The sequence below is a fragment of the Lynx rufus genome, unplaced genomic scaffold, assembly GCF_022079265.1.
Source record: "Lynx rufus isolate CCGP_SWC_20201006 ecotype Redwood Valley unplaced genomic scaffold, mLynRuf1.p SCAF_6, whole genome shotgun sequence".
NCBI classification, from domain to species: Eukaryota; Metazoa; Chordata; class Mammalia; order Carnivora; family Felidae; genus Lynx; species Lynx rufus.
Window position 1 is genome coordinate 82,851,432 of NW_025814878.1, and position 27,509 is coordinate 82,878,940.

Here is a 27,509-nt window from a genome sequence, read left to right on the forward strand (position 1 = left end):
ATTAAACTTTAGAATATAGTTTGTTGGGAAACCAAGAAGTGGTTGTAAAACAGAATAGCATTCTATAAGAAATGGAATGAAAACTCAACAGCATAGACTGAAGGGAAGTAAGAATGGCAATGCCTCCGAAGGCATCTGAGGATTAGAATTGGTCAGAGGCTGAATGAAGCAGTAGTACTGTTAGCAGTGTGGTAAATAAAAGAGCAATGATTTGCTGGATTTGTTTAAAAAGGGATGCAATGCACATTGTTGGAGATGATTCTCCATGACTATTTGGTATTTCTGCTTGTCTTACGAGTGAGGTACTAACTGCTCTATGCTCTAAGCCATCTTTTCACTCACGAGCCTAGCTAAAAGGGAATCTAGAAAATTCAAACTTAATCATGACTCAGCCACCTAATATGCTCTTGTTATCTTGCTATGGTGCTAGATTCTTAGCTAATTGACTGAATACACTGCTCACTCAGCACCCTTATGGTAGCACACTAACATAGAGCAGGGGGTTTCTGTAACTTTTGTTAACAGAAACCCATGGGGGAGGGGAAGAAAAAAAAAAAAGAGGTTAGAGTGGAAGAGAGCCAAAGCATAAGAGACTGTTAAAAACTGAGAACAAACTGAGGGTTGATGGGGGGTGGGAGGGAGGGGAGGGTGGGTGATGGGTATCAAGGAGGGCACCTTTTGGGATGAGCACTGGGTGTTGTATGGAAACCAATTTGACAATAAACTTCATATATTGAAAAAAAATAAAAAATAAAATAAAATAAAATAAAAAATGGGTTTCTGTAAGTTTTGTTAAAAATGTATATTTCCTTATTGATATACTGGATTAATGCTTCAGGTCAAGGGGAAAGATCAGTTCAGAAACTTAAGAAGCAAATCATCTGGTTTTCTAAGGCAGATTTGGATGATTTATGGGATTGTTCAGCTGGTTGGGTCTGGGATCTAGGGGTACATGTTTTTTTTTTTTATTTTTTTTTATTTTTTTAAATTTTTTTTTTCAACGTTTATTTATTTTTGGGACAGAGAGAGACAGAGCACGAACGGGGGAGGGGCAGAGAGAGAGGGAGACACAGAATCGGAAACAGGCTCCAGGCTCTGAGCCATCAGCCCAGAGCCCGACGCGGGGCTCGAACTCACGGACCGCGAGATCGTGACCTGGCTGAAGTCGGACGCTTAACCGACTGCGCCACCCAGGCGCCCCTAGGGGTACATGTTTGAAATCAATGCTCTAGGTTGGCCTCATCTACATGCTTAGAGTCCTACCTATTAATAATAGCCCTCATTGAATGGTACATGAGACAAATTGAACAGTTCTGGTGTCAGCCTCTTTTGGTAAGGTTATTAAGAGTGGTGGATGAAGTGGCATATTCAAAGGAAAATTTGCCAGGAGCCAAGACAGTACAGAAAAGAGGAATGGGTATTGTTGGGAGACAGTGGTTCTTTCCATGGGTCTTTCATGTTTCTGCATGTCTTGTGAGGGAGATCCTAATTGCCCTTTTGTACTTCTGTATTATCTTTTTAAAGATGCTTATACAGAAAAGCAAAGGGAATATTTGCTTACTGTTCAGAATTTTAAGGATAATGTCTTCCTCTTAGACAAAGCACTTTTTTTTTTGTAGTCTATTAAAAAAGATTTGGGTTCCCTAAACTTGGAGTTTCTCAGTTGTGACACAAATCCATTGTATGTGCAGCACCTGGATTATTCCTGAGGTTTGGTGGCAAGGGCATCATGAAGCTCGTGCTGCCTGCTGCCATGAATAACAATACCTTTGTCTTTGACTCAGTATCTCAAGTTTTCTGCTAGGATCCATTAAACTGTGGCAGGCTAAACTATTACAAGTAGGGTATAATTTCATACCTTCCACAGTTCTTGACACTGTTAAGTCAAACCCTTTCTTTATATTGCAGATATGTCTAACTTAACTACTTTTTACATTTAATCTCTATCCTTTTAAAATAATTTTTTTTAATGTTTATTTATTTTTGACACAGAGACAGAGCATGAATGGGGGAGGGTGAGAGAGAGAGGGAGACACAGAATCTGAAGCAGGCTCCAGGCTCTGAGCTGTCAGCACAGAGCCTGACGCGGGGCTCGAACTCACTGACCGTGAGATCATGACCTGAGCCGAAGTCGGACGCTTAACCGACTGAGCCACCCAGGCGCCCCTAAAATAATATGATAAAAGACAGGATTTTTAAAAATGTTATTAAAGAGATAGATATTAGATTATATGCAGCTAAATGAAGTAGAATTCCTTAGGAAATTTAAAAGGTGAAATAATAGAATTTCAGAATTTGAAATAATTGTTAAAACCTTCCATTTTGACTATTAGTCAGTCTATACTGACTACTATATTAGTCAGTGACATGCCCGAAATAAAATAAATAAAAAGTTGCACATTTCAGGATAGACTTGAGTCACTTGGCCTTTCACCCAGTGTTTACTTATTTATCAAAAGAAACTTTAATAATGAATTAAAACATATAAAGCTTCTATTCATGTCTGCAGTATATTAAACAGAAGGTAAGATTCTTCAGTTAGGGAGATAATTCAAATTGCCCATAAACATGTCTCTCAAACTGACAAAAATAAATCAGGGACAGTAAGTGACATCAGGATTGCCATTGTTGTAAAATAATACAAGATAAGGGGACTATCTGCCCTAAATTAATTACTTTTAGTTGGAAGGAGGTCATCTGCCCTTTACTATAATGTTCAAGTGAGTGAATTTATATTTTCCTATAGGTATTTTAACTGTAGGATTTGGTGATATTTTATTTTGACTATATGTTTGTCAGTGAAAAATATCTATTTCTTCTTCCTAAGAAGAAGAAATTTTTATTGAGTACCTACTCTGCACTTTCAGTCTCTGGGCATGCATAAGATAGAAAATGTTGCTATCATCATAGAGATTATACTAGAAGTAAAAAAGAAAATATTTCAATTCTGCTTATTGTTAATAATTCTCTTAAGAAGAAAGAACTCTGCCCTTAAAGACACCATAGTTATACAAAAATTCTCTTTGAACATTTCCAAGAAATTACTTTATAAAGGCCTCATTCCTATTGACATTAATTCATATTTATATGTATATGTATATGTATTGATATTTTGCCACTGAATATTAGCATAATAACAATGAGAACACTAGCTAAAAGTTAAATAGTACTTACTAGAAGTCAGTCATTATTCAAAAAATTTTACATATGCTAGTTAATTTAATCATTACTTCAGTGCTATGCAGTAAGAAGTATTATCATTCCATTTTATAGATGCTGAAACTAGGGCACAGAAAAGTCAAGTAACACGGTCAGGTTCAAACCCTGGATGAAGGGACTGTATAACTCCTAAGCCATAATGTGTGAATTTTTGGTTTGTTAAAACCAGTAGAATAGTTAAGTGGAATAAAAATAATTCTAATTCTTTTAGAGAGCACTTTTAAATTCCATTTTACAGATGAATATAAATTCTTACCCAAAAAAATTTTTATATACTTAGAGTGGAACTGAATTTAACCAATTCCTGCATATATTTGACTTAAATACACATTCTTCTCCATGTAATGTTTCAAAGGGCTTATCCATTTTATAATTTTCTAATAGCATTTGAGATACATTTAAATTTATTTTTCTAGACTGCTGACTATCTCAACATGAAAAAATAGCTCCTTCATAAAATTCCTAAACTGCCAGTGTATAGCACTTTTAGGAAGAAAGTTTTATTATTGAGCTTTAAAATACATAATTTAGAATTGTGATGAAAACAATTTGAAATGTCTTTTGAAACAGAAGCAAACTATAAACAGAAGGGTAGAAGGAGCTATTCTCAAATCATTTATCTAATGAAAGATATATAAATCACCTTCTGTCAAATGAGCTGATGATACATTTTCCCAAAACATAAATCTTCTCTGAGGCTGAACATAAATCTTTCTAAGGCCTTAAGCACCAACTCCCCTATATTTCTGCACAGTCAATAATCATAGTTTTGTAGTACAGAAACACCTTCTATTTTAATCCAATGATTCATTCATACAAATCTTTTGTCCACAAATTAAAAAAAAAAGATTGATTTTTAAAAAATATTTGAATTGCCTTCTTTCTTCTGGCTCACTAGCTCCCCAAGAATCTCAAGATTGAGCTGGATCATCAGTTTCAGAAAGTTAACAGTTAATTAAATATGAATTATGCAACTTTTTAAGACAAAATTTAAATTCAGGCAATTCATAGAAAGACCATATAAATAATTCAGATTTTGATATGTAAGGAATTTTAAATAATCTTAAATTGAATTGCCTATTAATTACTATGCTATAGTACATATATTTATATGTATATATAAAAGTGTATAATACATATACACTATACAGCATATATTTATTCAATCCAGAACTGAAAGAAACTATGTTCTATGGATATTTAATAAGAACTTTTCTATTTCATTCACCTAAAAAGAGATGGTTATAGTTCCTCAGGAATCTTAGTAAGAAAACATTATTTAGTAGTTGAGTCTGTGATTTAAATGTATTTAAATTAAATAACTGCTTAAATTACAGCATAAGAATTCTAGCAAAAATGATTTTCTCTTAAATAACTAAATGTTTTATGTAATACCAACATAACTGCAGTTGTACAAATACTTGTAGACTGTTTATATGCTAACTGCAAATGATGAGTTTGAAAATGATCAGTTTTAAACAACTGCTTGCTTTTTCATAGACCAAATAGGTTCTGAGAAGGCAACGACAGGTGTTGTTTCTGTGTTCCCAGTAGCCAGCATAGTATCTGACACATGGTTAGCATTCAAGTAAGTGGGTAGATCAAAGGAGGAAGAAAGGGTGAGAATGGACCTCATCATCTACTGAACTGCTCATTCTTAGATCTTCAACACATTAATTTTGGGGAAAGAAACTATTTCAAGGCTTCCCTTATGTGAATACTATATGATCTCTTGTTTATTGAGGTCATCTGTTAATTTGTATGTCATTTGATTTATAAATGACCAGCTGAGATTTTCTCTCGGGTGCCTGATATTTAAGGTAGTTTCATATTTAAGGTAGTTTGGGATGGGTGAAATCTGTGCTCCTTCTCTGTGCCTAATTTTCACTTATGGTAGATTTATTCAGGTACCAAGGGATTGACATTTAAAATATCATTTAGTAAGCATATCGAAGACACTTCTGCTATTGACTGACTTAACCTTTGGCTTCTGTGTAAACATTTGGTGCCATCTGGATGAGTATTTAATAACTCCCCAAAGGGCCAGGGCCAGAGTAACATAGTCGTTTTCCTGGGAACTAAAATTAGTGGATATATTCCATGAAATAGCACTGTTCTACCCTCCTTCACCTGTCTCTTCTGAAATGACAGCAAAGGCCAAAAGAGGGAAGCAGGCAGAGGTGTTAGCCAACTGTCTTATTTCCATATTAGTCTCTGCCTTGCTTCTGAAGCTTCAGTTACAGATTTTGGCAAAACTTTAGTGTAAAAACAGCAGTATATTTTTTTAGTTGAGGAATATCTGTTAATAGTGAGTAACAGTAAGACTACAGAACATATGTAACAATTTTAAGAAGTTATATATAAAGACACAAAGTTATATATAAAGAAGTTACATATAAAGTTGTTGATAACAAATGACAAAGAACTTAATAATCTGCATTTATACTTGCACATTTAAATGTAAGGATTTATATTTAATATTTAAATGTAAAGTGGTGTTGACAAGGATCCAGAGAAAGAACCCTCTTACACTGTTGGTTGGAATGCAAACTGGTGCAGCTTCTCTGTAAAACAGCATGGAGGGTCCTCAAAAAGTTAAAAATAGATCCTCTCTACGATCCAGCAATTACACTACTAGGTATTTACCCAAAGGATACAAAAATACTGAGATGAAGGGATACATGCACCCTGATGTTTATAGCAGCATTATCAAAAATAGCCAAATTCTGGAGAAAGCCCAAATGTCCACCAACTGATGAATGGATGAAGAAGATGTGGCATGTATATACATACACATATACATTTACATATACATATACATAAACATACACACACATTACTCAACCATCAAAAAGAATGAGATTTTGCCATTTGCAATGACTAGGATGAAGCTAGAGTGTATTATGCTAAATGAAATATATCAGTCCAAAAAAAGACAAATATCATATGTCACTCATACATAGAATTTAAGAAACAAAATAGATGAACATAGGGGGAAAAAGACAGAGGCAACTCATAAAACAGACTCTGATGTTTCATGGTTTCAGATTCATGGTTTCAGAATAATTTATGAGAACTTACCTTAACACAAATTTGCACTATGACCTTAGATAAACTGTATTTTGATCAAAGAAATTTGAAGGTCCATCTATGTTGTTGCTAAGGGCAGGATTTCCTTCTTTTTATGGCTAATCACACACACACACACACACACACACACACACACACACACACACACACACTGCATACTCTTTATCCATTCATCTGTTGAAGGACACTTAGGTTGTTTCAATGTCCTGGCAATTGTGAATCTATGTGCTTCATCCCACGAGCTTCATGAACTCAGGCATCCAGGTATCTTCCCAGCTTTGGGAATTTCTCAGGCATTATTTCTTTAAATAAGTTTTCTAACTGTCTCTCCTCTCTTCTCTTTTTGGTAACCCAATAATGTACAGGTTGTTTCTATTAATGATATCCCATAGCTCATGTAGGCTTTCTTTACTCTCTCATTCTTCTGTTCTGCTCTGACTGAACCTGCCTTCTACTTGACAGATTCTTTCTTCTACCTGATCCAGTCTGTTTATGCTCTCTACTGCATTTATTGCATTTTTCAGCTCCAGAATTTGTCTGATTCTTTTTTATGATTTCTCTCTGTGAAACTTCTCATTTTATTGATGTATTATTCTCCTGATTTCATTGAACTGTCTTTCTTATAGCTCACTGAGCTTCCTTAAAATAACTATTTTGAATTCTTCATCAGGCAAATCGCAGATTTCTATTTCTTTGGGGTCTGTTATTGCAAAATTATTGTGTTCTTTGTTGGTGTCATGTTTCCTTGATTTTTAGTGTTCCTTGAAGTCTTGTGTTGCTGTCTTCATATCTGAAAAAGCAGTTACCTCTTTCAGTCTTTACTCTTTCTCTCAGTTCATAACTGAGAGAAATACCTTCCATCAACCCTGTTAGGGATTCTAAGGCTTTGTCAGAACTTTTACTCAGATATGCCCACTCCATGCTTCTTCTTTCTTCTTCTGGAGAAATTCTTAAGGTTTTATGCCTTCTCTCAATACTACACAGTCAGGATTATGCTGACTATGGTGCTTTTCTTAGGGCAGTGATGAATGCCCAATTTTGTGTGTTTCTATCAATCCCACAGAGTGGAACCAGCTTCTTCAGGTGCTGACTAGTCCTCTGCAAAGGCTCATTCTTGCTGCCACAGGGAGCATACACATAGAGCTGGCCATGAGGTAGATGTGTGTGGAGGTGAGGCACAGGAAGCCTTGGGCCATTGGAGAGAAAATCAAAAGTGAAGAATGCCTTGCAGCTTGTGGGTGAATTTCCTAGTGGAGTCTGGGGGCACACACTCTGTAGGATTCACATGCATTTGGTGCCCCCTGAGAGCCCTTTCTGCTGTTCTCCCAACACCCACTGCAACACACAAGACACCTCAGTATTCTGGCTGAGGCAGGAAGGAAGTAGGTTTTTTGGGTAGCATCCTGCATAGCTAGGGCAGGTGAATTCTCACTCACATGTTCTCATCTTCCCCAGCAGGAGAAATCATGGGCTGAGAAAGTCTCTCTTGGCATGAGCTAAAAAAGCCTTGGGAGGAGTGACGACTGTAAATTGAAACTGTTCCTTTTATCCTTTTCAATTTCTTTGCTTTAGGGGTATGCTGGAACTTCTCCACTAGACTCCTTCCTGGACTTCTACATGGCTATCCTATCCATGGGTGATTGTCTAAATTGATGTCCTTTAGGAGGAATATGGTGGAAAAGCCCTATTATACTATGATGGTGATGTCCAGTAAGTCACTTGTTAAGTGTCATTGTGACATTCATTCCAGGTATGGGTGCAACTAAGTAAGTTTCAAAAATGTGATTTGATAACATTTTAAAAACTAGAATTTGAATATATATATATGTAAAATATATTTATAAAGGAATTATTCTTTTTTTGTTAATAAGTAGTTGCTTAGAGAATTTCAGCTGGAATCATGGCACAATTTGGTTTTATTTGGCTTCATTTGTGCTACTGAAAGCACAAGTCCAAAATTATAGCAATATATTTAATATTTTTATGGATTAGATGCCAAATTTTATATTCCAGGAGTTAAAGTGCTGACAAATGAATAATAAATCAGGCAGGATAAGGTAAAACCTAAAACTGTGAATTAAAGACTTTTATTTCAATTTATACTTTTGTGTATAATCAAGTAATAGGAACCACAGATTTATTCTATTTGGCTAGCACTCTGCTTTTTAAAAAAAATAAATATTAAGCAATTTTATAGAAAACTGACTTAAGAAAACTTCAATAAACAAATGACCTTAAAGTAATAAAAACGGAATAAGCAGAGCAAAAATTTTGTGAGAAAGAAAACATCTGTCCAAATGATTTTCATCAAAATCATAAGAGCTGATCCTTATTTTATACAAACTATATAAGAGAAATAAGGTTAATAAGTGGAATTAATGAGGCTAAAAAGCAAAGATTAAAATACTTACAAAGACAATATTCATTAAACATCATTTTTTCCTCAGGGCATACTATGTGCCATTGTATGCTTAGAATTCAACAATGAACAAAACTCACAAAGAACCTTTGCCTCTCATGGGATTCAAAGTCAAAGATACAGGAATGTTGACAACAAATAATCTAGTAAGTAGGCATTTTAAATGATATGTTAGAGAGTGATAAGTGCCATGGAGAAAATGATAAAAATGAAGTGCTAATGCAGATTAGAAATTCCATGTGGGTATGTGTAATTTTAAATAGAGTAGCTCTCATTGAGAAAACTTAAAGAAAGTAGCTATGCACATGGTTGGAGCAGGCAGAGTAAACAGCAACAAACCTTCTCATGTGGGAGTGTACCAGACATGCCTGAAGAACTGCAAGAAGGCCATTGTTGTGGAACCAAGTCAGCAAGATGAGAAGAATAAGAAATGAAGTCAGAAATGCAAGGAGAGTTGAATTTTAAGACTTTGTAGGCCATTGTATAGAATTTGGCTTTTACTCTGAATCAGATGGAGAAACATTGGAGATTTTGAACAGAAGCATGACAAGGAAACTTTTTGGCCTCTGTTTTTTTGTAAAACTCAAGGAGATCAAGGGAAGAAGTGGGGAGACCATTAACTGGTCCTGAAATAATCCAGGGATGATGGTATCTAGAACCAGGTAGTAATAGTAGAAATGTGAGAATGAGTCAGATTCAGATATATATTGAAGGTGAGGCCAATAGAGTAAATAATTTGTAAGGCTAATTCACTTATATTTGCAGTTATAAAATTTCTAAGTAAATTAGAAGTAATTCAACTTTGATAAAAAAAAATATATCATTGACTTTCAGGAAGGCCTAGTAGTTCCTACTGAATTAACATACTTACAGAAAACAACTATAAACTCCAATATAAAAGCAACTACCTGAAGGGGCACCTGGGTGGCTCAGTCGGTTAAGCATCCATTTGTGAGTTCCCGCCTGCATCGGGCTCTGTGCTGACAGCTCAGAGCCTGGAGCCTGCTTCAGATTCTGTGTCTCCCTCTCTCTCTGCCCCTCACTCCCCTCTCTCCCTCCCTCAAAAATAAATAAACATTACAAAAAAAACCCACAACTACCTGAAGACACTGGAAAATCAACAGAAGCAGGTAGGGGTGCGCCCGCGTGGCTCAGTCGGTTAAGTATCTGACTCTTGGTTTTGGCTCAGGTCATGATCTCACAGTTTGTGAGATTGAGCCCAGCATCAGGCTCCATGCTGGCAGCACAGACCCTGTTTGGGATTCTTTCTCTCTCTCTCTGCCCTCCCCCAAATGTGCACGTGTGAGTGTGCGTGTGCGTGTGTGTGTGTGTGTGTGTGTGTGTGTGTGTGTGTTGTGTATGTGCTTTCTCTCTCTCTCTCAAAATAAATAAATAAACTTAAAAAAACAAAACAACAAAAAAAAACCCAAAGCAGGTAGGTACTGGAGAGGAGTCAACATGCAGAAAAACAAAACAGCATGTGATCGGTTTCCTGTTTCCAAAATGTTTCATTTGGAGGCAAGCCACAGTCTGGGTCACAGGGTAGCTTAATGGAGAGCCTGCATTCTTGATGGATTGAAAGTTAGAGGGCAGAATTTTGAGCAGATGTACATACTGGAAAGTAAAGAAATGTGTGGTTTCCAAAATTCTGTAGAGAAAGGCAGTCCCAAATTCTGTGTATAAAGTCTGCCCAAACCTCTAGCTGACCCCTAACCATACACACGCAGTACACACACCAAGCAGCTCAGGTTAGGCTAAAAGAATAAAACCAGGATTTCCGCTGTTGTCAACTACAGGGAAGAGAGTTTACAACGTCTGTCCAGCTAATTTAACTCCTTGCTTTGAAAACACATTAATGTTTGGGGTGCCTTGGTGGCTCAGTCAGTTAAGCATCCAACCCTTGATTTCAGCTCAGGTCATGATCTCACAGTTCGTTGGTTTGAGTCCCTCATCAGGCTGCACACTGGCAGTGCAGAACCTGCTTGGGATTTTCTCTCTCGCCCTCTCTCTCTGCCCCTCCCTTGCTTGTGCTCCTCTCTCTCTCTCTCAAAATAAATAAACAAAAAACAAACAACTCCCCCCCAAAAAAACCCATATTAATGCTCTTCAGAGAAGTAGGAGTTCAGAGTTCCAGTATCATTCACGTGCTTAAAATGCAGTCCAAAATTTTTTGACATAGAAGTTAGCATTAAAACATTACCCATTCTAGGGGCACGTGTGTGGCTCAGTTGGTTAAGTAGCCAACTTCAGCTCAGGTCATTATCTCACAGTCTGTGAGTTAGAACCACACATAAAGCTCTGTGCTGATGGCTTGGAGCCTGGAGCCTGCTTTGGATACTGTGTGTCTCTGTCTCTGGTGCTTCTCCCTCTCTCTCTCTGCCCCTCCCCTGCTCTCTCTGTCTCTCAAAAGAAAAATGAATAAACATTGAAAAATAAAAAAAAAAAATTACCTATTCTAAAGAGAATAGACAGTAAACAGAGACCAACTTGACATTACTCAGATGATGGAATTTTAAGAAAAAGATGTTTAAAACATCTATCAAAACTATTCTCGGGGCGCCTGGGTAGCACAGTCGGTTAAGCGTCCGACTTCAGCCAGGTCACGATCTCGCGGTCCTTGAGTTCGAGCCCCGCGTCAGGCTCTGGGCTGATGGCTCAGAGCCTGGAGCCTGCTTCCGATTCTGTGTCTCCCTCTCTCTCTGCCCCTCCCCCGTTCATGCTCTCTCTCTCTCTCTGTCCCAAAAATAAATAAACGTTGAAAAAAAAAAAATTAAAAAAAAAAACAAAAAAAAACTATTCTCAAGGACGTGAAAGAAAATATGGCTCCCAGGGAATGAAAAGATAGAAAATATCAGAAAAGAAATAGATATTATTTATTTATTTATTTATTTATTTTTTTAATATGAAATTTATTGTCAAATTGCTTTCCATACAACACCCAGTGCTCATCCCAACAGGTGCCCTCCTCAATGCCCATCACCCACTTTCCCCTCCCTCCCACCCCCCATCAATCCTGTTTATCTTCAGTTTTTAAGAGTCTCTTATGGTTTGCCTCCCTCCCTCTCTAACTTTTTTTTCCCTTCCCCTCCCCCATGGTCTTCTGTTAAGTTTCTCAGGATCCACATAACAGTGAAAACATATGGTATCTGTCTTTCTCTGTATGACTTATTTCACTTAGCATAACACTCTCCAGTTCTAGGAATTTACCCAAGGGATACAGGGATACAGAGTGCTGATGCATAGGAGCACTTGTACCCCAATGTTTATAGCAGGACTTTCAACAATAGCCAAATCACGGAAAGAGCCTAAATGTCCATCAACTGATGAATGGATAAAGAAATTGTGGTTTATATATACAATGGAATACTACTTGGCAATGAGAAAGAATGAAATGTGGCCTTTTGTAGATATTATTTTTTTAAAAAGCAAACAGAAACTCACTAACTTAAAAATATAGTATCTGAAATGAAAAATTCAAAGGATGGTCTTAACAACAGAATGGAGATGACCAATAATGAGTAAGTTTGAAAAGAGTTCACTAGAAATGATCCATTCAAAAGAGGAGAAAATTATATGGAAAACAAAGGAATGTGTGGGAAAATATTTTATGTAATTGTATGTAACTGGAGTCTCAGAAGAAGAGAGAGATTATGAGGCAGAAAACAAATTTGATGAAACAATGGACAATTTCCCAAATTAGGTGAAATACATAAATTTACAGATCAAAGAAGCTCAGGAAAAGCAGGAAAAATTTGAAGGTAAACACCTCTATATCAGGTGATATAGGTACATCTAACGTGCAGTATGGCTAGGGAGTCACTAATCTACGGAATGAGGCAGCAAGTCTGCAGTAGAGCTGGGGCTCAAGTGCTAAGCCCTGTGACTCAAAGTGTGGTCTGAGAACAAGTAGCATCTGCATCCTCCAGTTAGAGATGGAGAATCTTGGGGTGCCTGGTGCTTCAGTCAGTTAAGCGTCCAACTCTTGATTTTGGCTCAGGTCATGATCTCATGGTTTGTGAGATTGGGCCCCAATTGGGCTCTGCACTGACAGCCTGTCTCTCTCTCTTTCTCTCTCTCACTGCCCCTCCCCTGCTTGTTCTCTCTTGCTCTTTCTTGATCTCTCTCTTGCAATAAAATAAACATTTAGAAACAAGACAAAACAAAAAAAGAAATGTAGAATCCCACCCCCACCTCAGACTTATGAAATAAACTATGCATTTGAACAAGACCCCTGAATGTTTCTGTGCGCATTAAATTCTGAGAAGCATTAAGGCACCTGAGCTCTCTGGAGTCCTTGAATGGCTGGGTTAAGGCTATAATTAAAGGTGCCTTCCTGGCCTTAATCTCCTCCATTTAACCAAGAAGGCTTCAATCTTAATTTAGTTTTACTAGTATGCCTCCCTAATGGAAAGAGACATTTTTTTATTACTACGCATTAAGTTGGGTTTCAGGTGAAAGCCAGACTTCTCAAAAATCTAAAGCTTTTGAACAGAAGAAAGCTTGTTCCATTATAGTGCTCATATACAACAGCTTTGGATTCCAGCTCTATATTTAGAACTACTCAGGGAGGTTTAAGTATACTGATCCACACCAGATCTACTGAATTGTAATTTCTGGGGGTGGAGCCACAGATTGGTATGTTTTAAAGCTCTATAGTGGATTTAGTGCACAACTAGCTTTGAGAATCACTATGGATGAATTCTCAGTTTATTAACTCCTATATAACAATGTTTCGTTTAATGTAAATACAATGGAGGCAGTATAGCTTCCAAGTTTAGCTTTCTTGAAAACTGTTACAAATCATTTCATTAAAATGTATTAATCTGCATTATAAGGTCAATTAAATATTTAGTACATGGTAAGGTGGTATACATTTCAGTTCATTCCTATTTCATAGTTAACATTTGATTATGTGTTTTTTTTAATTTTTAAGATATGTATGTATGTGTGTATGTATGTATTCATTTTCTTTCCAGTTTTTATTTAAATTCCAGTTAGTTAACAGTGTAATATTAGTTTAAGGTGTAGAATTTAGTGATTCATCACTTATATACATCTGCTGCTCATACAAGTGCCCTCCTTAACCCCATCACCCATTTAGCCCAATCTCCCCATCCACCTCCCTTCTGGTAACCCTCAGTTTGTTCTCCATAGTTAAGCGTCTGTTTCTTGGTTTGCCTCAACTTTTTTCTCCTATGTTCCTCTGTTTAGTTTCTTAAATTTCACATATGAATTAAATCATATGGTGTTTATCTTTCACTGACTTATTTCGCTTAGCATAATACTCTTTAGCTCCATATATGCTGCTCAAATGGCAACATTCCATATTTTTGGGGGGCTGAGTAATATTCCATTATATATAATTATATATATATGTATATATGTATGTATATACATATACATATATGTATATGTATGTGTGTGTGTGTGTGTGTGTGTATATATATATATATATATATATATATATGCATACAACAACTTATTTTTTCATTCATCAGTTGATGGACATTTAGTCTCTTCTCATAATTTGCCTATTGTTGATAATGCTGCTATAAACATCAGGGTGCATTTATCCCTTCAAATCAGTATTTTGTATCCTTTGGGTAAATACCTAGTAGTGCAATTGTTGGATCATAGGGAAGTTCTATTTTTAACTTTTTGAGTAACTTCCACGTTGTTTTCCAGAGTGGCAGCACCAGTTTGCATTCCCACCAACAGTGTAAGCAGGTTCCCCTTTCTCTGCATCCTTGTCAACACTTGTTGTTTTCTGTGTTGTTGATTTTAGCCATTCTGACTACTGTCAGATGATATCTCATCATAGTTTTGATTTGTATTTCCCTGAAGATGAGTGATATGTCTGTTGACCAACTGTATATCTTCTTTGGAAAAATGTTTATTCATGTCTGCTGCCTGTTTTTTAACAGATTATGTTAATAAAGTAATGACAAGCATATAACTAGTAATACCAATATTTAACTTTATGAAATAAACATTTCATTTCACAGTGGTTTTGCCTTGTCATGTCTTTATGGAACTGTAAAAATTAGTTTGTACTCCCTTAGTGCCTGCCAGCTAAATACTGCTGGGATCTATAGGGTGCTACTTGGTGGGAAGACATTAGCTGTCATTAAAAATCCATGAAATAGATATATTCCAATACAATTTTCTGGGCCAGGGGCCAAAACTGCATTTTCAGGTGAAATGATAAACATAGATTACACTTTGCTCTTCAAACACAAGTTGGGAATGACTAGGAAATCAGATAACTAAATAGAGTGGGTGAGCATATAACTTAGTTGAACAAAAGAAAGCATGTGACTTAAGTAACATGAGCAGTCTTAACTGTAAATCACTGCCAAATAATTTTAAAAATAAATTCCACAAAGTATAAAAAAGCTGAATAATATTCAGTTAAAACCACCCCTCAAATATATAGTTTTTATTTCCATCTGAAAATGAAATCTTCAAGCACAGAATTTCATGGCAAATTGAATTTGGTTATTCCTAAATTATCTGTTTGATTCCTTAGATTTCTCATTTATGTAGAAATATCTGTCCTTTAAGTAAGCATTGCAAAAATTATTTGTGTAAGATATTATTAACATATTATTCAGAATATGTATGACATTTTCAAGTACAAAGATAAATGTAAATGTTATCAAAGCCACACAGTCTTTGAGATTACTGTTCTGCCTTGTTAGGAAGAGCTCAACACAGATACTAGAAGATTTCTTTTAAGCCTGACCTTCTACAATCAGAACATGTCTGAAAACTGATGATTTAAATTCTTAATTTATGTCATTAGGTAGTATCAACATAAAATCCAAGAGACCTCAGGCTACAAATGATCTTATTTAAGAAAGTTTCCTCTTTTCTATTAGGCTTAGAGTCACTGTTAGACCAAATCTTTAAGTTAAATGAGAGTCCTTAATGGCCTATGAAGAAAATCCATAACAGTAAATTATACCTAAATATAAAGTCATTATATATTTATGATTAAATGCTTAATAAATGATGAACCATTTAACTGAGAACAATCTCATTATGTGCACATTAGGAACTTTTCTCATAAATCTGCTACTGAAATACTGCCATTTTATCATTTGTGAATCTTAGAAGCAAATCATATAGGAAAAAAACTGGTCTTGGACAGGTTTTGGGGAATGTAACAATCATTTTAAATAGGTAGCTGTTTTTACCCACTGGGCGATTATAGTTTATTTTGTTCTTTTACGGTTTTTAGAGTAGGTAGAACAGTCTCTGCTTCCATTAACGTTAAATATCATGCTAAGAACGTATAATCAAACGTTCAAGGGGCATGATTATGAACCATATGGAGGGTAGAGAAAATTGCTCCGAATTGGTACTGCCTCCAGACTTTTCTAGTAACTCCCAGTATGACCTCAGGTTATGTACTTCACTGATGTGGGCAGATGCCTCATCTTTAAAATCTGGAGGTTTAACTAGATCTATTCTAGGGTAACTTTCAGTACTCAAAATATCCTATGGTTTAAATTCTGGTTTAGTCATGATGTAGTGTGAAAAATGAACAGGGCATTTCAATTTTGAATTCTGATTTGGAGAATACTTACAGTTAAGGCTGGTGGTCCTGGAGGTCCTGTATCTCCCTAAAATAGGTTAAAGAATAGTTGCAGTTACCAGTGATCCTTTTCTGCACATTTTATTTTTAAGTTTTCTGAATGGATAGAAGCAATATAGATATATATATGTATATATGTATATATATATATGTATATATGTATACACACACACACACACACACTTTGAAGGAAAAAATAGAATTTCATCTTGATAAATTCTCCACACGGTGAAAAATGCATGATGTGCTTTTAGCTCTCATGATATAAATATCATCTTGTGCACCCCCATACTTTCTATAACAGCAGAACTTGTTTTGAAAAGCTAAAATAATCTAATTTTCTATTCTTTTGTCTACGAATACAAAATTAGAAAGAATATCTCTTCAAATATGGTTACTTGCCAGTGGAGCAGCTGGGAAGTGTCACAACGACAGATAATTTTTCTGACAAAGTTAGTATGAGGATCAGCAGAAATAATAAATGGATCTCCCCACTTCATGCCTCCCAGCTGCAAGAAGCAGTCCCATTGCCTCTTACAAAGCTCTGCTAAATTGACATTGCACTTGCTATCAATTTTAAGAGGCCTTGCCTACATTTATGTATTTTTAAATACAAAAATTGCTTTGCTGACCTATGTGAATACAAATTAACAAGTGGATATATTGAGAACCCTTTCAAAATCTTTAAAAAATGGCTCATATAAAAGTTTACTATTTTCTGATTTATATGTCATCTATATGCTTTATTGTATCAGGACCCTGGTTTATTTCGTAAGAACTCTTAACCATTAAGAGCAAGCATCATTGCTATAATGCTCTTTATGTGGTCATTATAGAGAATTTATACTGTGTGGTATAAAGCTCTGAGATGTGTTCTCATGTTGAAAGTATCTCTATAAATTTTTCTTTTCTCATCTGACATAGTCACCTCAAAAGTAAAGACTTAGCATTGAGTAATCATTACTTTTTGGAACAATTGAATAAAAGTAGCCAATACTTGTTAAGGAACATCGACATAGCTTAAATCACTCACTGAGGACTGATTTGCAAGATCAACTTTAACATAGAGGTAAATATTGAAGACAGACGAGGATTTCCAAATGTGCTAAGAATGGAGAACAAAATACAGTATGAACGCCCCACACATACAATTCTTATCAAAATGGGGTCATGCAATGACCTTATTCTATGACTCTTGGTTTTAGTATTTCTAAATCTCTTTTCAAGGTCACTGCCAATATATCATGATAAAATGGCATGTGAGAAAAAGTGGCAGGAAATGAAGCATTCAAACTAAGAATGAATTAGGAAGTTAACCTCCTTCCCGCTAAAGGCCACCTGCTTCAGCATTATGGTAGCAGTTCAGTGCTACTGGCAAAATTCCCCAATACAAGACACAGTTGCTAATTTGGCAATGGAATAGCTAATACTGTTAAGTGAGGGAGAGAAAGTGAAATCTTATAAACACAAATTAATGTCAACTAGCAGTTGTGCTTTTAGTTTCTTCAAACTAATTAAATGAACCAAAAGGCTTTTCTTCAGATGCTTTTAACATACAGCCTTTGGTTAATTTTAGCAAAATTAACTTTTTCAATGAAAAGTCACTGCATGTGTTCTCAGAATTTTCTTAAGAAAAACTGACATTCTTCTGGGTGGATACGATACCTTTTCTCCTTTTGGGCCAGGGGGGCCCCGAGGACCCAAGTCACCTTTCAAACCCTGTAGGAAGAATACAACCAATGTGATTTCTGTATGCAATTCACAGAAAGCTGACATTTCTAACAAGTCATTAGTCACAAGATAAATCATAATTTACTGAACTCCCAAATCTCATTCTTCAGTTTGTAGTATAGAAAGAAAGAGAGACAACTGGTACTAAAATGATAAGCAACATCTGTGTTGTGGTGAGTACAGATACATTAAATCAGCATGAGTCCTGAATACTGCATATTTGTGCAACTTTGCTTCCTGCTAAAATTACATTAATTCACCATCTGGGAGAACATCATTTAAATCTATATGAGCTTTTAAGTATCCACTTTGGATTAAATTTGTGGATATTGTAAATACCTTTGATTTAGCATTGATTTGGCCTTTATAAAGCTTGCCAAAAAAATCAAGAATTAAATTAAAAAAAAAATTTTTATGTCTCTATCAAGTAATCTAATTGTGGGAGAAAACAAATGAAGGACATATTCTTTTCCTATCACTCACAGGCTGAAGCTACAATGTAGTCTCTTTCCTGTTTCAAAGTATGTTTTAGTTCTCTAATTGATAATTTTTTTTACTTGGATTTATAAAGATATTAAATGAAACTATACGAGACATAGAGTATCAGATGAATATATTCATGAATCTTCTGGACTCTTGGGTGTTTTAGTGGGTATTTAGTTGATCAGACTCAGAAATGACAGCTCCCAGGAATATCACAATAGATTTCACCGGAGGGAATCAGTTCTATAGCTGAAGATACCCACAGTGTAAACAGAAAGAGAGTTAGATCGACATCCTGACTGTGTGGTAAATAGAAAAAAATATCTTTCTTCATTCTTGATTTAATACACTGGATGAATGGAGAACAATAATGGAAAAAAGAAATAATTCTGATGTCACAGAATGCACAGTATATCTAGATATCTTACTTTTCCTGGCTCAGGGATCCGTCTATCCCTGCTCTGACATTTTGTAGTCAGTAAACAATGCCAAACGCTATCACCTGTAGCTATTCAATATAGAAGTCAATGATGAATTTAAAGAAATGAAAGAAAACTGGATACTTAAAATAATCTTGTTGCAGAGATTATGTGAAAACTGTAATCTTACACTTTAAGAAAAAAAAATCTAATGGATAAAAATAGCATCCAAAAGGCAAACAAACGAACAAACAAACAAAAAACACTTCACAATTGTAGAAATACCTTTCAGGATAAAACTCATAGCTACGGTCTTCCATTGTTACCTTGGAGTATTTTATTTATTTATTTAGAAAAGGGATGAGTGAAAAAGTAAATCCTATTTGAGATGTAATATTCTCTTATTATTTGAAATATCCATTCCTTCCCAAATAAGCAAAATGAGACTAGTCTGCATTGAAAAGTTCTGAGAGTACAAAACATAATGGGTTTTTAATATTTATTTTAAAAAATACAAAATGGCTCATTAATGATTTTTATATTGATTATATATTAAAATAGTATTTTGGATATTTTAAATTAAATATATTTTTTAATTAGTTGCATCTGTTTCCTTTTATTTTTCTTAACATGGCTACTGGAAAATATATTTATATTTGTCTTGATTATAATATCATATTTAGAAATATACTGTGTAAGTATTATATATTAAACATTTTTCTATTGGATAGTGCTCCTTAGAAATTGACAAAGACCCTCTCTTCAACCAAACTTCAGTCAGACTCTTCTGAGTCCTCTTCTTGACTAGGCCTCAACCTTGACCTCTGTCTTTTTCTGTCTTCGGCTTGCTGAGACCAGTTTTAGCAAAAATCTTACTCAATCAGTTTACATAGCATCCCCCACCCTTAACAGCAGATCAAATTCCTCATCCCCCATCTCTAATGTGTAAGTCTTTGGCCTGCCTTTAGCAAGAATCCTATAGTTCAGTTATCAAGAATCCTCCCACCCTCAGTGTTTGCTCTTAGTAATTTTCCATTCATTGAGCCTGTCATTCCGTTGGCTATAAATCCCCACCCGTCCTTATTGTATTTGGAGTTGAGCTCAATTTCACTCCTCTATTGCAATGCCCCTATTCTAATAGTCTTGAACAAAAAGTCCTCCTTACCATCTTAATAAATGTGAGAATAATTTTTTCCTTAACAGGGTCAAGATTCCTGCCTTCACGGAACTCAGGTTATAAGAGGAGAGTGACTGATGATAAACAGGTCGATAGGCTAAATGTGCTCTGCCTGAAAGGGAGAGAGCTGGTATGTCAGTTGGGGTCATCAGAAACAGTTTCTGTGTGGAGGTGACATTTGTTGTTTCAGAGGATCCAGCCATGCAGTGATCCAGGGGGAAAGTATTGAGGTTAGAAGGCACAGCAAGCACCAAAGCCCCCAAGGTGAAGACAGTGTCATGAGCATGCAGACAGGGAGCAGGAGATCAAGTTAAGGGGTCAAAGCATGTAGTGAACTGCAGGTCATGGTAAAGAGGATTGGGTTTTGAACCTAAGTGTTTTAAGCAGAAAAACGACATTATGTGACTTTGCTTCAAAAAAAATCACTTTGACTACAATGTAAAAATAGATTGTAGGCAGCAAGAGTGGAAGCAGAAAAGGGGCTGTCACAGCTTTTGAGGCAAGAGACGAGGGTGGCTGGGATAGGGTGGTGATACTGGAGATGGAGAGGAGAGGTCAGAGACCGCACATACTGGGAAGTAGAAGAGGCAGATATGTTGGAAGAGGGGGCAGAGAAAAGGAGGTGTCAAGGCTTAAGTAAGTGATAGGAGGTTATACCATTTACTGGGCTGAGAAAATTACTAAGAGTTTTCTTTGGGCTTCTTGGTGTAACTCTATCCAGAGAAAAGACAAACATGAAGAAGAAATGGCTGAGAGAGCCACCAGGTATCCATTTATTTATAAATGGATATTGTGCATGGTCAAATATTGTTGACCATGCACAAACATAGAAGACTAAACTCTATATTCTATGACCACACGAATATGAAAATGTTGTTTTTAAAAAGGGAACATTAAATAAAACACTCAGGAAATGGTTAACTCTGGGGCACAGGGTTACAGTGAATTCTGTGTGTAGCAGTGTTCCAGTTATTACTATTATTCTTAATCAACACACATTACGTGTTAAAAAATTATGTTAGGCATAAAATAATACATTACAATTCTTTCAATATTCCTGCCTAAAAAACTAACACTAACTGCAACTTCTGGGAAGGATTTATTGGCAAATGAATCAGCTTACCATCCCATTTCAATCAACTATAGTCAGGAAGCGGTTGGAGAAGTAATGCAACCCACTACAAGCTAATGTGAGTGTTGAATACTATTATGGAAGTATACAGCAAGTGTGAAGGGAACAGTTCACAGACAGGCCTAATTCTACTGGAGGTACTCAAGATTTAGAGATGTGGAGTTCAGGAGGGTGAGGAAAAGAATGGCATTTTATGTAAAATTCTAAATTGTTTAAGCTTCCCTATAATATAGGTATAAATAATAGTTATCTTTAAGGGTTGTTCTGAGAATCATAGGTTATAAAAAACAGTACATTGTAGGTACTTAATAAATGTTGCTTTTACTCTTCAAGTCCAAGTTTAAGGGATAATTAATAGTTCATTCTGTTCAGTTTTGTACTCAGTTTGATGGATATGGAACAAGCATCCTTTAACTCACATCGGATAAAATGCAATTGAGAAGTACTACTTCATCAAGCTTCTTCTACTTTTGCGGCCATCGAAATTGGGCCCATGTAACTCATGTCCTCTTGTGACAAAGTGCAATGTTTTTAAGGCCATGGCATCATAATAAGCTCTGAGAAACAGATCAGTAATACTTTGCTTAAGTGCCATTTTTCTCCTCATGTCACACTGGTGCTGCTATCAATGGTTATGGAGTACTGGAGAGAAAAAGACGCAGCACTCACCACAAAGCATAAAGAATCAGATGCAACAGTCTATGAGTTCAACATTGAGTAAGATGGGAATATATTATCAAGGTTCTCAATAATATTCACATATATAAAGATTCTCAAAAGCACAGTAGTTGACTCTGGATGTTATGTGCAGACAGGAACTCTTATCTAAAGGCAAGGTGGAAGCAGAAGGACAGTATTATATCTAGAATTATAAAAGCAGGTAGACAATGAAATTAAATTTACTGGAAGATCTACTACTCATGGTATATAGCATCTTTAAAAATCAGAAGATGATACAAAATAATAGTTGTTAAAAATTTTAACCTATCAATTAATTCTTTGCCTTGTCTTCCCACTGACTGTATCTTGTTCCCTAGCAATGGCACCAGCTGTTGCCAGCTGATATCTCAGCTTTGTGATTTCAATATTTTTGTATTTAATAGTACAGATTGCATTGGGATAAGGAGATTAACATGATTATTTTAGAAACATCACATGCTGTAATTTTTATAAAACATGTTTGAAAGACAGTAAGAAAGACGCAGAGGAAGAGTCTAAACTCAATGATTGAAATTGACTTTTCTAAGATTATGTAACCCCACAAAAGCACATAACTGAAATGATATTTCTATTAAAGATAAATGTTTTATTTAACCCATTTTCAAATAATAGCAAAGGTCTATGTGTTTATATAGCTCTTACTGTACACGAGACACTGTCCTAAATGCATGATAACCCTGTTCACCCTCAAAAACAAACAAAAGTAGCCTTGAAGCAAGTGCTATTAATATTATCATCCCATTGTGCAAATGAAAAAAGTGAGGCACAGAGGGGATAAGTAATGTTCCAAGTAGTATGCCAGTTAGGCAGTGGCAGAATTGGGACCGGAGCCCAGGAAGTCTGGCTTTAAAGGTTACATTAACAACTTTATGAGACTCCCTCTCAAGTCTGTTCTAAAATGCAATTGTTGAATATATCTCATAGTAAGTCACAATCAAAATCATTTAAGAATGTGTGTAAAGCTGAGGTCTTGTTTTTTAAAGACTAAATTCACGCAACTCAAATTTTTGAGAATTTTATTATGTTTGGTATGCATTATTTAAACTATAAGGGAAATATGAGCAGGTATTTAATTCAATAACTTTAGTCCAATGCTCCAATACCTTGGAGATCAATCCAAAGTTTACATGCACTTATACTACCAAGGATGCATTTAGAAAGATATCAGAGAATTTCCTTGTCCTAATGATTAAGAGCTGCTACATTAGTTGGTGAGCCTTAGGGATGCTAAACATTCTCCTCTCCCAAGACAGTCCCACATAACAAAGAACTGTCTTACCCAGAATGCCAATAGTGTCCTACTGAGAAAGACTGAACTGCTGAATATTTCCCTCTATATCAGGTTCATATTTTCCAAAGTGAGCTTGCCCATTTTTTGGCAAAGCTAACACAGAAGAAATTATTAAAAGATACATTTACATCAAGATATTTGTGATATGCAAGAATAAAGACCATTACATTGGCCTTTTGAATTTAGTAGCGTTTCTAAATTCTTCCAAATTTCTTTGACTTGGAAAGTAGCTGGAGTGAGCTGGCCCATTGGGCTTATTCACTCTGTATTCCAGCAGAATGTTTCTCAAGTTAGAACCCCATCATGGCTTGACTTTAATTCAAATTGAAATCGCTAATATAATGCCCTGCATTCTCTAAGAATGTGTACCTGTGCTTATTGAAAGTCGGAGTGAACTGTCATAAATGCTGAATGATTTTAATTTGCAGAGTCAGTTTATCTTAGCATTGAAAAATAGGCAATGACAATTGTGGCATGATTTAGTGGGAAAATAAGAGACTTTTCGGTCAAACATGTAGGGTTAAAAGCTGATTTCACCATTTTCTAAAAGAAAAAAAAAAGTCGCTTAATTTCCCAAACCTTTATTTCTTGCCTCTGAAAATAGGGATGCTATCACCCCTTGCTCTGGCTAGCCCATAAACCTAGAGAAAGGATCAAATTTCAGATTCTTGTGGAAACAGTTTATGAACGATAACACATTAACAATACCACCATCAATGATGCAATAGCAGAGCACTGAATTCTTCACTCTTAGTGAGAGTAGAGGGGACAAAAGGAGAATTTTCATTACTTTTTCTTATTTCTCCTTAGTCATGACTCCTGAATATCTTTGGCAAAACTGAGGAAGGGAAAATAATATCATCTACATATTAATTAAGTAACCAAGTGAGAAAAGTTAATGTGCTTTGTCCTGCTTTATGATGTACCTAATGAGCTACATTAAACAATTATGGTGCTAAAGAAATGACACCCCTGTGATTGAGGGCATGCAAAGAACTCTTCCAAAATCCTTCTCAAAGAGGAAAGGTCACACTTCCCACTATACTATGTACTCTCTTAACAGGTTGGTCTTAATCAGGTTTGGAAATCCTACCACAGCTGCCAGAACACTGGGCATGTAGTAGGCACTCAAAATATATGTGTTTATCCTCAGTTTTTAAAAGCCTTAAAAACTGAAAATAAACTGAGGGTTGATGGGGGGGGTGGGAGGGAGGGGGGTGGGTGATGGGTATTGAGGAGGGCACCTGTTGGGATGAGCACTGGGTGTTGTATGGAAACCAATTTGACAAAAAATTTAATATTAAAAAAATTTAAAAAACCCCCAAAACAAAAAACAAAATATATGTGTTTATCAATTGATTACATCTGCAAAGCCAAATCAACTTACTTTCAGACACTGTAAGAAAAATTTCCAAATTTCTAAGCTAATGTAAATAGATTTCAGATTCCAACACTTCAAATCTCCAAGTTTCATTGAAGTGTTTGGATAAGTCCCTCTCTATTTCAATTCCAATGTTATCTTAATGAACTTCTAAAAATCTTTGTTTTTTTCCTCCCTCTCAGAGAGCCCACATGCATGCAGCTTGGTTTTCTTTTGTAACACTATCATTAATTTCTTTCGACACTCCTACATTTTTCACAAGATAACATTGTTCTCATAATGAATGGTCAAAATCTTGAGCTATTTTTGAGTTTTCAATGATGTCAAGTGCCAAACTGCATATATTTTACAACTGCAATATCAACCTCTGTTATCCTACTTTCAGCTCTAATTACTTATATTTTAGACTATTATAATACTTTCTCAGTTTTTAAAATTAAAACTTGGAAAATAATTCCTGAGAACTTAACTGCAAATATTTACTAAGTCCTGGGGATTCCAAGAAATGGTCTTTGATCTCATGAAAAGTATAACAGAAAAAAATAAAACATAGGCAAAGGCCCCAATATGATCCAATTTATAGAACACACTGTGACACTAATCTTCATTAAACACAGCTCAGATGAATTCTCCTCCATGTGTTCAGAGGAGGAAGGGCAAACATCCTTACATACAGCACTTTTCATACGCTGGCTCCAGCTATATTCTGTTTTGTTATCCCTACATCTCCTTACATGCAGCAGGAATATTACAAAACCTAAATGAATGCTTCTATGTTTATTATGCTTTCCAAGTTCATAATCTTAATAATCTCTTTGTATAAAATGATAGGACATCATAGTGATGAGGACTTGAGAATGTATTCTAAACCCATCCTTTACAGATAGAGAAGTGATTTTCTCAGCCAGTGATCCAACTGGGACACAGTGGGTTCTGGCTTTCCACTCCAGAACTCTTACTCTGATATCAGGTACCTCCACTAGTAGGGAAGGGAGGTGAATCAGAGGTTCTGTTTAAATGTATGGGCCCACAGTTGTGACATCCAGTGTCTTGATGCACTGTAAGGAACTAGAGAAGATGCAGAGACAACTCCAGCTACAAGCCCTAAGTACCAGTTCCCATTCTCTCATATAGAAAAATCATTTCAAAGGGGAGAGGATTAAGAATGACCCTCATATGAAATATGTGAATGGGGTTTCTCAAGAAGTAAACAAGAGAGTAAAGCAGTGGGGGTCAGAACCTCAACCCAGTGTTGACTCTAGGGTTAATTCCTGGGGTATTTCTCTTTTGGAGAAAACCCCTTCCCATACTCAGGTATCCCTCTTACTTTGTCCACAAGCCCCAGGGACTGTAATGATCAGCTTCCCTTCCTACCGTAGTGATCTACTGCATATAAGATGGTTTCATAACACATCTAAGACATTAGGGACCAAATCTAGCTTCATTTTTCTTTTTCCACAAAGCAAGTAGTGTAGCTTTCTAGAACTTTTCTAAAACATTTTTATGCAAGTGGAAAAAGAAAACTAGGAAAAAAATAATTCTCATGGTGGTCACTTTCCCCAGTAAAGTTAGAATATCTATAATAAATGGTGATTTTGAAGACCAGAAGATTATTCTATATTTTAGAGAAAACCCATATTTGGGATAACCTTCAAATTTCATCATAACAGTCAAAGTGAAGCTCAGGGGATAGGGGTGGGGGTGGGGGAATGTCTGCTGTCTTAAGGGAAGGAAATGGAGATGCTAGGACTTCCAGATGTTACAGGCAATAGTATCCCCAAGGTTGATGAACTGGAACACACGTACACAAGTCTCCGTCCCCTTCTCCCCTTCTTTTCATCATTTCAATCCTACCCATGCAGAACCTTCAGTGGATGGAGCTTTGGTGTAAGATGAAGAGTGACTGTGGGTAATAACATGGGCCACATGAAAATGTATATAGGAAGAGAAAAGACAGAGAAAGGAAGACTAGAAAAATGCAACCCAAAAACAACAAAAAAGAAAGCACTGTTAAGGATGACACATAATACAAAAAGGCAAGAGGCCACCCATAATGACACTAAAAACACAGAGCTTTTACTGAGCCATGTAAAAAATTGTCTTGATTCTTGATTTTGCCCTGATTGTGGGTGGTTCTTTCACTGATAGTAAAGTCTTAATACCATTAGATAGTCAACACATTTCAGTGGCAAAATGTAAACAGAATATTAGAAGAAGAAAAAAAAACAGTTCGGCTTACATTTTGTCCGTTAATGCCAGCCAGACCTGGATCTCCTTTTTCTCCTGGTTCACCCTAGAAAGAAATAATTTATATAATGAAAAATGTTATATCCTGAGATCCTTTACTAAGAAAAAACAAGAGAGTTACATTGTTTAGGTATTTATAACAATGTGATTACTTTGCTAATCCCTTGAAAGAAACATTTATTAAAAAACAATTCTGAGTCCTAAAACCAAAGAGAAGTTTAAAGGTTCAAAGAAAGGCTGCATAAAAATGATTAAACGGTAGAAATAGAACAAGGATTATTTATTTTCTTCTATAAGCAACAAAGAACTTTCTGGAGGGCAATTTGGCAATATGTATCAAGAATTTTAAATCTGTTCATTTACTTTGGTCCAGCAATTTTGCTTCTAAGAATATATCCTAGGGAAATAATCAGAGATGAAAAGTTTCAGGCACTAAATTGAAGAGTGCAATGCTATTTATAATAGTAAAAAAAAGAGAAATGTCCTAAATGTCCAGTAATAGGGAACTATTAAATAAATTATGGTATATAGATACAATGGGATATGATGCAGCCATTAAAATCATATTTGTGAATTTTATTTTATACTATTTAAAAATTC

At 35.7% G+C, this 27,509-nt stretch overlaps 1 protein-coding gene across 1 annotated transcript in view; it reads right to left on the reverse strand.

Moving 5' to 3' along the window:
• Positions 1-27,509, reverse strand: part of COL19A1 (collagen type XIX alpha 1 chain) — a 346,749-nt gene that overhangs the window by 161,949 nt on the left and 157,291 nt on the right. Inside the window, exons 13-15 of the mRNA XM_047102603.1 lie at positions 26,902-26,955; positions 17,994-18,047; positions 16,321-16,356 (exon numbers count right to left, since the gene is read on the reverse strand). Of these exons, the coding sequence (XP_046958559.1) occupies positions 16,321-16,356; positions 17,994-18,047; positions 26,902-26,955 (144 nt within the window). The remainder of the gene's footprint in view (positions 1-16,320; positions 16,357-17,993; positions 18,048-26,901; positions 26,956-27,509) is intronic.